Raw genomic sequence first — 14,358 nt, forward strand, 5'->3', positions numbered from 1 at the left:
ATAAACTCTGAACAGGGAGAGGTATCCTTGTATACTGTAGGTGCAGATCTAAAGACTCAATACTCGCTTTAATAATTAAACATAATGTATTATTTGCAGTGTGTTGTTGCTTGTAAACACTAGGATGATTGCTACATCTGTAGTACATAATGTCAGAGTCTCTCAGTCAGTTTTCTGTCATTCATATGATATGTACCCTGTTGACAGTACAATCCAAAGGCTTTCTTTGTAATATCAACAGCTCCGTGGTGGATTAGACCTCCTAACCCTGATCTAGACAGGGGTATCTGGTGACAGTAATCCATGCTGCTAATCCACGTCTTGATGTAACCAAGGACACCCCGCCTTCTCTCTCCATCCTCTCTGTCCTCCTTTTTCTCTCTTTGCTGCTGCCTTCCTGAGAGAGATGAGTGCGCCATCTGTTTTGTGTATCAGCGGGGGTTATCTTAGCCTGATAGGCATGTTAGACCTGATCACTCCATCATCACTTAAGTTTGTCTGTTCACGGGCTCGAGTGTGAATGATATGGCTGCAAAGTGATGATTTATTACAGTACGCATCTTAATTTTCTCTTGCTGCGCTTGATAATAATGGAATTCAGTCACATTGATGGGTTTGTTAAGGCCTGTCATTGACCTGAAAAGGGTTGTAGCTCCCCCCTCAAAAGTTAGTTTTAATTATTGTGTGAGAATGAACACAATTGTTAGTCGGCCTGTCACGATAATTGTGTTGTTGACTTATTGAGGTCAGCAAAAATATAAAAGACCCTAGCATTTATTCATGGTGCCTAAACCAGGTAAACAACGTAAAAACTATGCTGAGAAACATTTTGGTGTCGTTTTTGGTCAAATTAAAAGTTCATTGCTCTTTGAAAGGGTCTCCTTACATTATATTGCTGTCATATTATCGTTATATCAGTGGCATAAAATGGTCTTAAAATGACAAATCAGTTAGCCACATATTGTCCAACAAAAGTAGTTATTGTGAAAGGGTTCCTGCAGATCCCTAACAAGTCTTAAAAAGTATTACATTTGATTATGAAAATTTAAGGCCATAAAATGTCTTAAAAAGTCTTAAATTTTGAGATGAAACTTAGACTAACGGAGACATGTCTGAATACCTAATCAAATCTACCTATTAGTGTATCTAGTTACATGATTAGTTATATGATTGTATTACTTTATTACTCGTAACACAGTCACAAGTAACGACATCGACGTGACTTAGAAGATGTACTGAAAAACTTGGGACGATGGGCATTAAAGCATCAGGCACTGGAGCACCGATGAAATGTGAATGTGATGGTTACTGCCATGTATTAATTCCGTTTGTTGGTGTCAAATGGTATTAATTTTTCTTTGTTGAGGTCTTAAAAAGGTCTTAAAACATCTGAAATTTGACATTAAAAAGTGCAGGAACTCTGTGTGACAGGCCTAATTGTTAGCAGCTGCTGCTTTTACAAATACCCACCAGAAAAAGATAAGGACCAAAAGTGCAATTGTATAATTTGTTTCTATAAACTGAGACAAATAATCATGATTGCAAGATTAAGTGAAAATGTTTGTATGCATGTTTGTGTGTGAGCTTTTCTTGAGTCCTGTGAGAGCAATGAAATGGTGCTTTTATGTGTCTACATTCATGTGGAGACTTATGCATATTTGTACAAACATTCAAGTCTATACTCTCAAGTAATATATAATTGGATTTCTGTGAAAGAGAAAGTGTGTATGTTCAAATTGTCAGAATGGTAATAATGAGTCACGAATCCTCCTGTCCCTTGTCCCTTGCTGATTCTCTTATTCCTGCAGGCAGGCAGGCTGCGCTGTATGTGTTGTTGTTGTTGTTTGGGTCCTCTCTTAGCTACAGCTTCTCCTGAGCTGCATGCTTGGATAGCAGAGGCCTGTGCTTTTTTCCCGCAGCTACCAGCAAGCTGAAAAAGCTTCAGTTTACTTTGCTCTAGTTTAATTTGTTTTTGCCAGTGTTGTAGTTGGGGGGGCATAATGTACTGTTGTTGGTGCCAAGGTATAATGCCAGTTTCCCCGTGTTGGGGGGGGGGGGCATTCCTGCTCTGTATGCTCACTGTGTTTGTGTGTGTATATTATACAGAAGTGTCAAGTTGGAGTGTGTGTCTTGCTGCGTTGTGGTCTGGATACTTGTGTGTAGGTTGGTGAGCCTGTGTGTGTGCGAGTGTGTACATTTGTGATTGTGATTATGCTCTGTGAGTGCAGGGACACTGTGTTTTCCTCCAGTCCCAGTGTGTGGCTGCGATGCAGAGTGACACTTATTCCTCTGATCAGTGCCAGAGCTCAGCGGGGAAGGAGGGTGGTTGGAGGTTTCGGGGGTAGGGGGGGGGACTTCACCACTCCAGTCAGTACATCTACTGATCTGGGACACACATCTCTGTCTGCTTGTTTTCTTTTTCTTCATGTGCCACTGTGTCACTGTCTTTCTTTCTGTCTTTCCTGTCTTACTCTTGATCCCTCAATCATTTGTTTCTGCTCTCATTTCTGACTTTTCTTCTCCCATGCTGAGTGTCATGCCAACGCTGATACTTGCTGATCTCATACTACTACCACCACCAAAACTACTACTACTACTTGCAACCCAAAATCCTTCCAACCAGGACTCATCATATCTCAGACCAACAGCCACCACAAACATGTCAGAAAGAGTCTCAATAAATGCACCTCAAAAATCCCTTACAACCCCATGCTGCCAAGCAGACCTCATGGTAGCAGTTTAGCAGTCTCAAAAGAGCAGGTGCATAGCCTGAAGCAGTGTTCATGAGAGCCGTAAAAATACTACAGCAGCAATCCACCACCCCTGACCCTTGCCAGCTGATATCATGTCAACCAGAAAGATGCATGTCTGTAATACACAGCCGTGGCTGACAAAACCATCCACAGTGTGCAAAAGCCTCGAAAGGCCCTTTCGTCCCATGAAAACAGTAAAAACGAATAAACAAGTAAGCATAAAAATACATTTACAGCAAAAACAGACAGAATTGTTCATTGTATTAAGTAGCTTCTCTAATTACTCCTAAAACAATGCATTCACAAACCAGATAAAACCAGACTAGACTACTATAACCTACCAACTGCAGTATTTAGGTACTCCGGGTGCCTGGCGATGGACTTATTTCAACGCAATCAAGAAAATCTTGCTGGGTGCAAGTATGACTTCTCCCAGTGAAGGTGATGGTCTGATCCAGTGGAAATGCCAGCTACAACATTTTGTACAAGCATGAGAGGTGTCACGAGTATCTTACGTCCATCTATGCATCCAGTTACCTCTCCCTCTATCTCCCTAAGCAAATTGACACAGCACTGACTGACCTTCTTGTAGCTGGAGTAAGACATGCTCTCCAATACTTCTTTTTTAAATCTTACTGACCTCCTTTTTTACTTTGCATGATGTCTGGGTCCTGCTAAACTGTACTTTTCTCCACATTCTTTTCAGTCTCCTTTAAATTTGTGTCTGCATTGTGCTTCTATACTGCATTTATGTCCGTTTGTTATGTCTTTAATAAGTACTTTACTGCCGGCAAAATGGTCTTTTCATAAAACTAGGCTGTCTATGCAGAAGAAAGACATAAATACTTTTGAAATTGGTGCTACGTGACCACAGAACACAGAGAGAAAGGGATGTGGTATTTGCTCTTGCTCAAGAGTTACAAAACCTACAGCCAAAAGAATGCACTGTGCCGCACTAGATGAATAAACGTACCTGCTGGTGGGTGACGTAATGCAAGCTTAGCCTTTTTGCCACAGGAAACAATACGGCTGTCTTCTGGTAACAAATGATCTTGAATTACAGTTAAACAGTAAACGAAAATATGTTTCTGAAAGCATTTCAGGTGAGAATTAGGCAACGCAGTAACAGAATCTTGGTTCATATTTGACCAGTACTACTTAGATTTACCGTTTGATCTCAGTTTCTTCAGCCTCTGTTTTTACAGCACAGAAAATAGTATGGCATCCACTTCCTGTTCACAAATTCTCACATAACAGCCAAACAGTACACTAAAATATGTTTCTGAAAGCGTTTGAAGAGAGAATAAGGCAATGCAGTAACAGAATCTTGGTTCATATTTGATCAGTACTGCTTAGTTGTACTGTTAGATGTCAGTTTTTTCAGCCTGTTTTTTACAGTACAGGAAATAGTATGGCGTCCATTTCCTGTTCACAAATTCTCGCATTACAGCCGAACGGTACACTAAAATATCTTTCTGAAAGCATTTTAGGTGAGAATTAGGCAACGCAGTAACAGAATCTTGGTTTATATTTGATCAGCACTGTTTAGTTGTACAGTTGGATCAGCCTCTGTTTTTATAATACAGGAAATAGTATGGCGCCCACTTCCTGTTCACAAATTCTCACATTACAGCCAAACGGTAGACTAAAATATGTTTCTGAAGTAATGCTGGGAGAAAAGAAACCAATATAATAAGGCTGGTAATCACCAGAGGATCCGCGATATATTATCACAAAACTGAAGTCTTGATAGAATATCATTGCGATTTTAAATATGTTCCGATATGCTGAGTATTACGATAAAACACATTGCGATATATTTCCTTATTTCAACTGTAAATTATGCCCCCCCAAAAAACTTTGTCGACATCTGTTTTATCTAATTAGATAAAGTTTTCATCTCACTCCAGACATTTTTTGCAGCATTTATTGGACTTAAAAAAGCAACTGATTACATTATTCTAGTAGGGTACCTAAAGTTTAATTTGTATTTTTAATATTAATAATTTATACAATTTAAAAAATCAATAGTTGGCACTCTTTGACAATACGATCACACAAAAATATTGTGATACTATGCTGTATCAATCCTCCCCACCTTTACAATGCAGTAACAGAATCTTGATTTATATTGGATCAGCATTGCCTAGTTTTACTGAGTTTAGTCTGAGTTTGAGCGAGAGACAGAGAGAAAGGGGTCTTTCTCTAAATCCGCTTCTATACTCTTTGTGTCTGTGGTGGCGGTACAATCTGTAGCTCAAGCAACAGACCTGAGAGATGAGCAGGGAGATCTGGACGCTGGTGAGATGAGGGAAGTTTACCACAGTTCATTTACACATACTACACATATTGTTTTGACACAAAGCTGGTTGAAAATCAAAATTGTCTGTGCGAGCTAGCAACTGTCATTCATTCACCTCCTTTCACCCCGTGACAGATTACCTTAGATAAGTGTGCAAAAATCTGTTTTTTCTTTATGAATATAAAGGATTATGTGTAATTACCCTACTACTTACTCACTCATAATCTCCTAATCCCATTTGACTCATAGTGTTTTTATGAATGTGATAGTTATTTTTAAACATTTCTACACACTGTGAGATGTTAAGCTGTTTACCAAAGACTTTGACAGTTTCTTCAATTCCAAGTCATTTCTTCAACATAAATGCCTCCCCTCCGTCAGACTATAAATAGCAGGGGATTATTTTGTCGAGGCTTGCTTTTTTCGTTGTGTCTCCTCCGATTGTCATGTCTGGCCTCGGCTCTCTGTTACACAGTCGTTGCCAAAGCAGAATGGCTCATGACATATCCATAATAGCTTTGCCTAATACTGTTGTCCCTGAAATTAGCTTTGCAGCATCAAAATACTTTGTCTAAAACAGAACAATCTGTAGCAGTTGATCTTTGAACCCAACTTGTGTGTTTGCATCTTGTGTGAAGTTTTAAGCAATATTTCTGACAGCCAGACTAAATGTATGTGTGAGAGAAGGTGCAGAAAAACTGTCATCTGCTTTAGGGTGGGTAAAACACATTGTATCCATCTGCCAACACATTTCTGGTGTGTAGCCATGGCAATGCCACTTCACCTGATGGAGCTCAGACACATCCAGAGAAACTAATAAATCTCTTCTCCCCTCTTCTCCTCTCTCATCTTCTCTTCTATTCTCCCCTCTTTTTCCATTTCCTCTCCTTTCCTCTCTCCTCTCCTCACCCTTTCTCCCTTCTTCTCCTCTCTCCTCTTCTCCCCTCCCACCTTTTTCCATTTCCTCTCCTCAGGCTTCCTCCCCTCTTTTCTCTTGTCTCTCCCCTCTCTTCTCCTTTCCCCTTCTGTCTGCTCTTCTTTCCTCCCTTTTCCTTTCCTCCTCTCCTCCCCTTTTCTCCCCTCTTCTCCTCTCTCCTCCTCTCTTCTACCCTCCCCTCTTTTTCCATTTCCTCTCCTTCAGCCTCCTCCCCTCCTCTCCTTTCCCTCCACTCCCTTTTTCCTCTCCTCCCCTCTCATCTCTTCTTTCTTCTTCCTCCTCATCTCCTCTCTTCTCCTTCCTCTTCTCCTCCCCATTCCTTTCATCTCCTCCCTTCCCCTCTTATCTCCTCTCCTCACCTTTCCTTGTCTGTCTTCTCTCTCCTCTCTTCCCCTTTCCTCCTCCTCTTCTCTTCTTTCCTAAAAGTAAAAAAAAAAGTCTCCTCTCCTCTTTTCTGTGTCCTCTCCTCTCCTCGAATTGAACCACATTTCACCGTCTCCCCTGAAAACAGGGTAATACCCTAATTGGTGAAGTCACACATTTATGAATGTAAATGCGTTTTATGTCTCCCTTTTAGGCAGCAGTTTTACAGTTATCATGTGATTCCTCCTGGCTGGCTGCTGACAGCATTTAAAAACACAGAAAACGAAATGGGAACACAGAAACATCCCAATTATTTTCCAACGACCGAGCTCGTGCTCAGTCTTGAGTCTCACAGATGGAGATAATGCACACAAACACACAGTGTTGTTTTTGCCTACAGTTCCAGCGATACTCGAAGTGTACGTCGGGGAAAGAGTGTGGTGCTTACCATAAATTCATTAGCGCTCTTTGATGTCTATGACGCTGTTAATGTGTGATTGTGTGTGCTCATGGATTTGATGTTTAGTAAAACTTTCAGCGAGCCCAGAACAGTTAGGTCACAGTACTCGAAGTCTCGCTGCCTTTTGCATTGGCCACATTCTCAGGCTGGCAATTTTTAACAACTAGATTTGAAGCGTTTTGTCTAAACACAGTCAAAACAAGCATAAATGATTATTTTTTATTAAGTGGATAAACTATTCTGACAATGTAATTACAAGTTATTTTACTGCCATGCTGTAATTAACACTTCATCTTAAACATCATCACCCCTAGCGTCACACCTTATTGTAATGTGCATTTACATTTACACTTAATTTCAGAGCAGGCGAGGGAAAAGGTGTGTACTAATGGCACGCAACTGGATAAAGATAAACTATGTGTTAGAATAATCAGTCCACGTGTGTGTGTGTGTGTGTGCGTGCGTGCGTGTGTGCGCGTGCATGTCTGATGTATAAATCCTTAGAACCAAAGTAAGCTTTAATTAATAGCGCTTGATGATCAGCAGGCAAAGGCAAACAGCAACTAAACGAGCTTGTCCCCCCCATCAGCAAGGATAATTGCATTTCACCAACAGATTCATGTGGCAGACACACTGCCGTTGCAGGGTACCGCTGATGAGTGTCATTTTTTTTTCCCTTTTTAGATTTTTTTAGTGTTTTATGCTTGCAAAAGTCCCATGTATTTCTCAAGGGAGACTCCCGGGAGCCTTTCTTTTGTGTTTTTTTGTTTTATTTTGGATGTCAGCTGTGTTAGAGCACAGTAGTGTTAATACTCATGAGAATAGGTGGATGTGAAGGTGGTATAACAGCCTCTCCCTCCGTCTCTCACTATGTCTCACACCCTTCTTTTCCCCCATAGCCTCTTTCCGTCTTCCCTCCTTCCTTTCTGTCTCCTTTTCTATTAATAATAACTGCTGAATAAAGTTGTCTGGGAATTTCAGAGGAACACTTTGTTATGGCCGTCCCTCCTGCTAGGTAAATGAGAGATGGGAGCTCCAGTGCTGTTCCATGTGTGAGATTAATTTGCAGCTCCCCTTTATTTTTAGGGGAACATTATGGGCTCACTGCCCTGTCATTACTCCCCAAGTAGCAGCAGCAGCTTCCAGCTCCTTTCACTAACCCTCTCCCTCTCTGCGGTTTCTCTCTCGTACACCTGCTTTCTCTTTAGTGGGTGGGCACAATAACAGAAACCCCTTTCACTGCAATTGCCCTGCTGCAAATACCAATTTGGTGAATGTGGTAATGTTATTTTTTTCCAGACTCCCCAGTGTGTTGATTGTACCTCACACCACACTTTGCTTTTGCAAAAGAGTTTTTGGGGGTTTAGATACTTACCGTAACATCTTTATAACGTGCCACTGAATTTGTATTGACTGCAGGGTATTTTGCATGTTTCTATTATTATTATTTCCCTGTCCCCATCTCTCTCTTCACCCTCCTGCCTTACGCCTGCGTCATCGCTGTGGTAATGATCACTCTTTGACTCACACTCCTCCGTGCAGAAACACACACATTTGAACACACGCGTCACCTTTTCTATCTCTGTATCAGTTTTTATCCCTCTCATCATCCTCTCTGGTCCTCTTATCATGTGTGGAGAGGCTGTCTGCTCTGTTCTTTCTCTCTCTGCCTGCCAGGAGATGGAGGGGAGATTGGTGAGATTGCAGAGGGGTTGCGTTTTGACACCGCCACAACTTGTGATTGCTTAGATATGAACCTGAGATGAGATCTTTGGCTGGATACTGTCAGGCAGCACCACCGTTTATGGGTGCAAGCGTTCATCGTGATCATAGTAAAAAAGCATCTTAAAGCTGTAGTTAGTAACTTTGATCAAAATAAGTTTTTGTCACTTGCTGACACTGTCACTATATCCGCACAGAAGCACATTTGACAGATGACCTGTGTAAACCTTTGCCCCCTTGAATTGCTTTTAATGGCACTACGGCACATGAACGAAAGCAACCAATCAGAGCAGAGGAGTCTCTAAGGCAGCTGTCAATCATTGCTTGTGAACTGCATGGTCAAACTAGGTCAAACATCAAGTATGACTCAAGATTCTGTCACTGCTTTGCCTTTTTCTTGCCTCAAGTGTTTCCAAGAACATATTTCAGTGTACTGTTTAGTTGTAAGCTGAGAAATTTGGTGCAGCTAGTGGGCGGTGGTTTGTGCAGCAAACATGGCAGCCATGTCAAAAACTTTATCATTTTACAGCTTAGCTCATGAGTGATGATTAACATGATTGGCAGCTGCTTTAAAGACTCTTTGGCTCTGATTGGTTGTTGTCTGTGAGCCGCGGTAGAGTTTAACAAATGCTGCTGGAGGCAATAGGAGTAGAGGGGACATGATTTTTTTCACAGACTCTCTGACTTGTTGATGTAGTGATAGTTTCAGCAATTATGATTATAAAATGTATCAACAGTAGCTGTAAGACAAAGACTCTTTAAGATAAATGGAATTTTATGCTATAATGAGTGAAGAGAAAATTTGTGAAAAAAGTAATTGTGCATTTTTAGTTATTTCAAGAAACTTTTTTTTGGTGCTGTGCTATGTAAATATTGGAATTTTTCTTATTTATTTTTTATACACTGTTGTATCTTTTGCTTTGAGCTAAAACACAAGCATGACATTGCTCAGTAAACCTGTCTGTTTTGCTGATGGAAATTTGCATTAAGTCTGACAAACAAACTCAAGCATATCTTTGATGTGAGTGACACATCAAACATTTTCCTGTCTTCACCCTGTACCTCTCACACAACAGCACACAAGACTTATAAATTGAATTTGAAAAGAAAAGATGTTGGTATTGCTTGTAGTATTTTTACATACTGCTAGATTGTACTGCAAACACCATGCACAATACGTATTTTGATCAAAATGCTACCTTAATCACAACTGCAATCCCTCTATTTAGGGTTGAATTTAGGTTGAACGCACCAGCTTCCAGTGCTTAATGTTATTTGGATTAGCAGGGCTTTCATTCACGTGAGTGTGTGGATACTACGCAGGTGAACACCACTCCTCATAACACACAGTTTGCCATTGGAGAGGCCTAATGAGTGGGAACACACAGGGGACCACCATGTTTACAGGAAATGCTGTCATTTCCCCTTGATAATCTGAGCTGGTGTGTGTGGTACTGTGTGCTGGGTGCATTGACAGCATAGATGTAACAGTTCTGCCCACCACCTGCAAAATGTTCATTAAATTGGCATGGTTTTACACGTGTGTGTGTGTGTGTGTGTGTGTGTGTGTGTGTGTGTGCGCGCCTGTCTGCTACGGCTGTATGTGTAATGCTGAGACTTTGCAAATGACCCAAGGACTATAGGGATGCTTATTTCTGCAACCACTTGCATTTCCTCCCTAATTGTTCCTCCTCTGCCCATAAACCTACTTTGTGTGTGTGCAAGCTTCTGTGTGTGTGTCTCTGTGTGTATGTGTGTGTGTAGGTATGTTAAAAAGAGAAAGAAGGTCCTTTTCTCTCTGCTAGCAGTGTCAGCAGGTGAGCTGCCCTATTGGGAGAAAAGAGAGAAATCGCCAAAGCATGCAAATTGCTACTCCAAGGGGAGAATCAATTAGGTGCATAGCGGCTGGAGCAGAAAGGCAAGGAGGGGCGTTGAGAGGCAGGGGTCCATGCAGAGAGATGGTGCAGAGCCATGCTGATCACCTCCTCTGAGACGATGCATTACTCCTCCTCTTCTGTCCCCTTACTCAATCCATAGACTGATCCTATTGGCTGAAGCTGTCTCTACACTCTGCCTTTTAAACCTCTACTGTGCCTCAGCCTCATTCCTTTTTCTGTCTAGCCCATTTCTTTTCTAATTATAGATTGTGCTACAGTCTCAAGTGTGTGCCCTCTTCACCTGTTTTCCTCATTATTCTTTGTAAAGATGCTCTGCTCTAATCTGTGCCAGATAAAATTAGAACATAGATCACATCATACAGTCTTCATATGCATAATGTATATGCATCAATACCGTGTGACAGTTTCCTTGAATGTGTGTTAATATTTGGTTTATGTTCATGATGCTGTTTTTGACTGCGTTTTGTCTCTTCACTCTTTAGGTACATAATGTCCTCCATCTCGAGAGAGGCTTGATCCCGATTGGCCGACAGTATTGGACTGTGCCTCCTTCCCTCTCCTCACCACTCCCAGCCTCAGAACAGCCATGACGTCCCTCACCAGGACACGGACCTGCTTTTTTGTATGCTGCTTCCTGTCCAGTCTGGCGCTTCCTGTGACATCACAAACAGTGGTGCAAGCCCCACAGGCTCACAGTGCTGGCTCCCAAGTGATCACAGCATCCCTTCAGGAGGAGGAGTATGCATCATTTCGTGCTGAGAACCCTGAGTGGACATTTAACCATCTGGCAGTGGACTATCGCAATGGCAATGTTTATTTGGGAGCAGTCAATCGCATATACAAACTGTCCCCGGGCCTGGAGGTCCAGGTGTCCCACGAGACCGGCCCGGATGAAGACAACCGCAAGTGCTACCCACCACGTATTGTCCAGCCCTGCAGTGAGCCACTTACACTCACCAACAATGTCAACAAGATGCTTCTGATGGACTATCGGGAGAACCGGCTGCTGGCTTGTGGCAGCCTTTACCAGGGCATCTGCAAACTCCTCCGTCTAGATGACCTTTTCAAACTGGGAGAGCCCTTCCACAAGAAGGAGCACTACCTCTCAGGTGTCAATGAGAGTGGCTCTGTGTTTGGTGTTATTGTATCATATGGAAATGCCTCTCCAGACATGCTCTTTGTAGCCACGGCAGTGGATGGCAAACCAGAGTACTTCCCTACCATCTCTAGCCGCAAATTGGCCAGAAACTCGGAGGAGGATGGCATGTTTGCTTATGTCTTCCATGACGAGTTTGTGGCCTCTATGATTAAGATTCCTTCAGACACCTTCACTGTCATCCCAGACTTTGACATATACTACATTTATGGCTTTGCCAGTGGGAACTTTGTCTATTTCCTGACTTTGCAGCCTGAAATGGGGGGTGGGCCAACCACCGGATCCTCCTCTACCGGTCGGGAACAGGTCTACACCTCCAAGATAGTCCGCCTCTGCAAGGCAGACACCGCCTTCAACTCCTATGTGGAGGTGCCTATTGGATGCATTAGCGGCAACGTGGAGTACCGATTACTCGAGGCGGCCTACCTGTCCAAAGCTGGTGCTATCCTGGCACGCTCACTAGATGTGGCACCGGATGATGACGTTTTGTTCGCCGTCTTCTCAAAAGGCCAAAAGAGGCGTCCACGCCAGGCCTCACAGGACTCTGCACTGTGTGTCTTCTCTTTGCGGAAGATCAATGAGAAAATCAAGGAGAGGCTGCAGTCGTGCTACAAGGGTGAGGGCACACTGGACCTGGCTTGGCTCAAAGTCAAGGATATTCCCTGCAGCAGTGCGGTAAGTACTACAAGACATTTTGTGACTTTGAGCCACATTTATGCAGAAGTTTAATAGCAGCACTGGGGAAATATACACCTCATTGGTAGTCCTTTTTTTTTTTTTTTTTTTAAATCCACACATACTTTGCATGCACAAATACACACATTCTCTGCAATAACATTAAATACTGTGCTCCTAATCTGCCAGAACAGCAGGCATCAAGCAGTCCTCTTAAAGTAGCATTTATCAAACCCATTTAGGAAAAGGGTATTTTATGAGACTGCATTAAGAAAAACTAAACACTTATGATTTCTTATTGTTGTAATGGATTTTTACTGAGGGACATTACAGGTGAGTCTCTCTGGAGGAAAATCAGTTGTGAAGGTTCTTCCAATGCAACAATAATGAGCCTGGGTGCACTGCGGGGGGCCTCGATGAACACTGTGTTCTTGGGTGGGTTCATGCTCCATCCCATTATGATGCGATATTAACCATCCACTGCCTCTTTTAATCCGCTCACCCTTTAAACAATGCAGCTGAATGCTCAGCCAAATTACCATAATTCCATTCTCCATAACAGCATTACAAATTCAGTGATTCAGTTCATTTGATTTCTCACTTTGTGCACATAAAAAACAAGGTTAAATTGGGTGTTACATGTTTAGACCACCTTCACAAGCAGCCAAAGCTGTTTCATGCATTTTCTTTCTTGATCTCATTATGTTATTAATAAAAGCTGCCAACCTCAAGAAATACAGTTTTACCATGATCAGAGTGCATTTGTTAGTTATCATGTTCCTCTACATGAAACATGCTCACTTGCAAATGTTGAATTCAGAGAGGAGTAGCTAGTGGGTGAGAATAAATCTCTGAAGAGGTTTGTTTTCAGTATATAGATCAGTAAAAGGTGTATCTGTGCAGCATTTCTTTTATGAACGGTCAGGGTTTCCCATTCATTCATTTCTTGTGGCCTGTTTATTGGGAGCGCTGTTGGAATGTATATACAGTTCTGTTATTCATAGCATCGCGTGCTGCAGCAATGCATACTCTGGGCACAGGTGGGGCAGCAGGATGCCAAGTATAGTGAAAGTGAAACTTGACTATTTGTTGATTTATATAGAAATAGAACACTCAATTTCTTAGAGCAACAGTGCTCTAGTTTTAGTGTTGTCCATTGTTTTTTCAACCTACTTTAGATGAAGTATGGGAAGTGTGCACCCTGAGGTCCAGGGCAGGATCTAAAAGTTTGCTTTCACTCCCCTCTGCAGCAGCTACTTCTCTAATCCATCAATATGATCTGATCAGATCAGTGATAAACTGATAAACTCAATCTCAACAAACTGCTCTCGAGAGTTAAAAAAAAAAGTAAGAGTTTGGTAATGCTACATTTACTGACCTGCAACACCTCTGAATTCAGAGATGGGACAAGGAATGATCACAAAGGGACACACAAAAACAACAAAAAGGCAGAACGTTAGCTAAACTGTTGTCATTGTCGTCAGCCCCCTTACGTCGTCAGCTTCCACCTCACATATGTCTAATTCTGTTGGAAACACTAAAGGTGCTTTAAAAATAATATTCGTTATTATTAAGTCAAGCCAAGTTTATTTAGAGCACATTTTATATGACAGGCATAGACTCAGTGTACTTTAAATAAAAAGCAAAAAAATAGACAAAGATCATACATGACAAAAACATAACATAACATTTAAGATAAGAACGTATCACATTTATAAAATATGTAAGATAAAAAAAACGTAGTGTCATAAGAAAAGGATCCTGATGGAACGAAAGCAATGGTGAGCAAAAATATTATTATTATTTTTTTTTTTTACCAAGAAATATAATCAATGGAACGACGAATAGTATCTTCCTCACTCAAGTTAGTCATCGGCTTTATCTACAAGAGCGACAGATGAGAATTTATACAGCCACAAATACTTCTAACAAGAGTTTGATTGCTTGCTCATGGTCATATTTCAGCAACATAAATTTGATCCTCTCGCTGCGCCTCAGTCCATATGGTTCTGACCTTAGCCATGCACTATCTACAAGGCATTATGAAGTTGACCCTCTCTTGTGTTTGGTTCTGGAATCACAGTGTTTATCT

The 14,358-nt window shown here is 41.6% G+C and overlaps 1 protein-coding gene across 2 annotated transcripts in view; it reads left to right on the forward strand.

Moving 5' to 3' along the window:
• plxna4 (plexin A4) overlaps nt 1-14,358 on the forward strand; it is a 364,224-nt gene that overhangs the window by 68,368 nt on the left and 281,498 nt on the right. For both annotated transcript variants that reach the window (XM_049566659.1, XM_049566658.1), the window contains exon 2: nt 10,918-12,266. In XM_049566659.1, coding sequence (XP_049422616.1) covers nt 11,022-12,266 — 1,245 coding nt within the window. In that variant the 5' untranslated portion in view covers nt 10,918-11,021. The remainder of the gene's footprint in view (nt 1-10,917; nt 12,267-14,358) is intronic.

This window comes from Epinephelus fuscoguttatus, linkage group LG22 (genome assembly GCF_011397635.1).
Source record: "Epinephelus fuscoguttatus linkage group LG22, E.fuscoguttatus.final_Chr_v1".
Taxonomy (NCBI): domain Eukaryota; kingdom Metazoa; phylum Chordata; class Actinopteri; order Perciformes; family Serranidae; genus Epinephelus; species Epinephelus fuscoguttatus.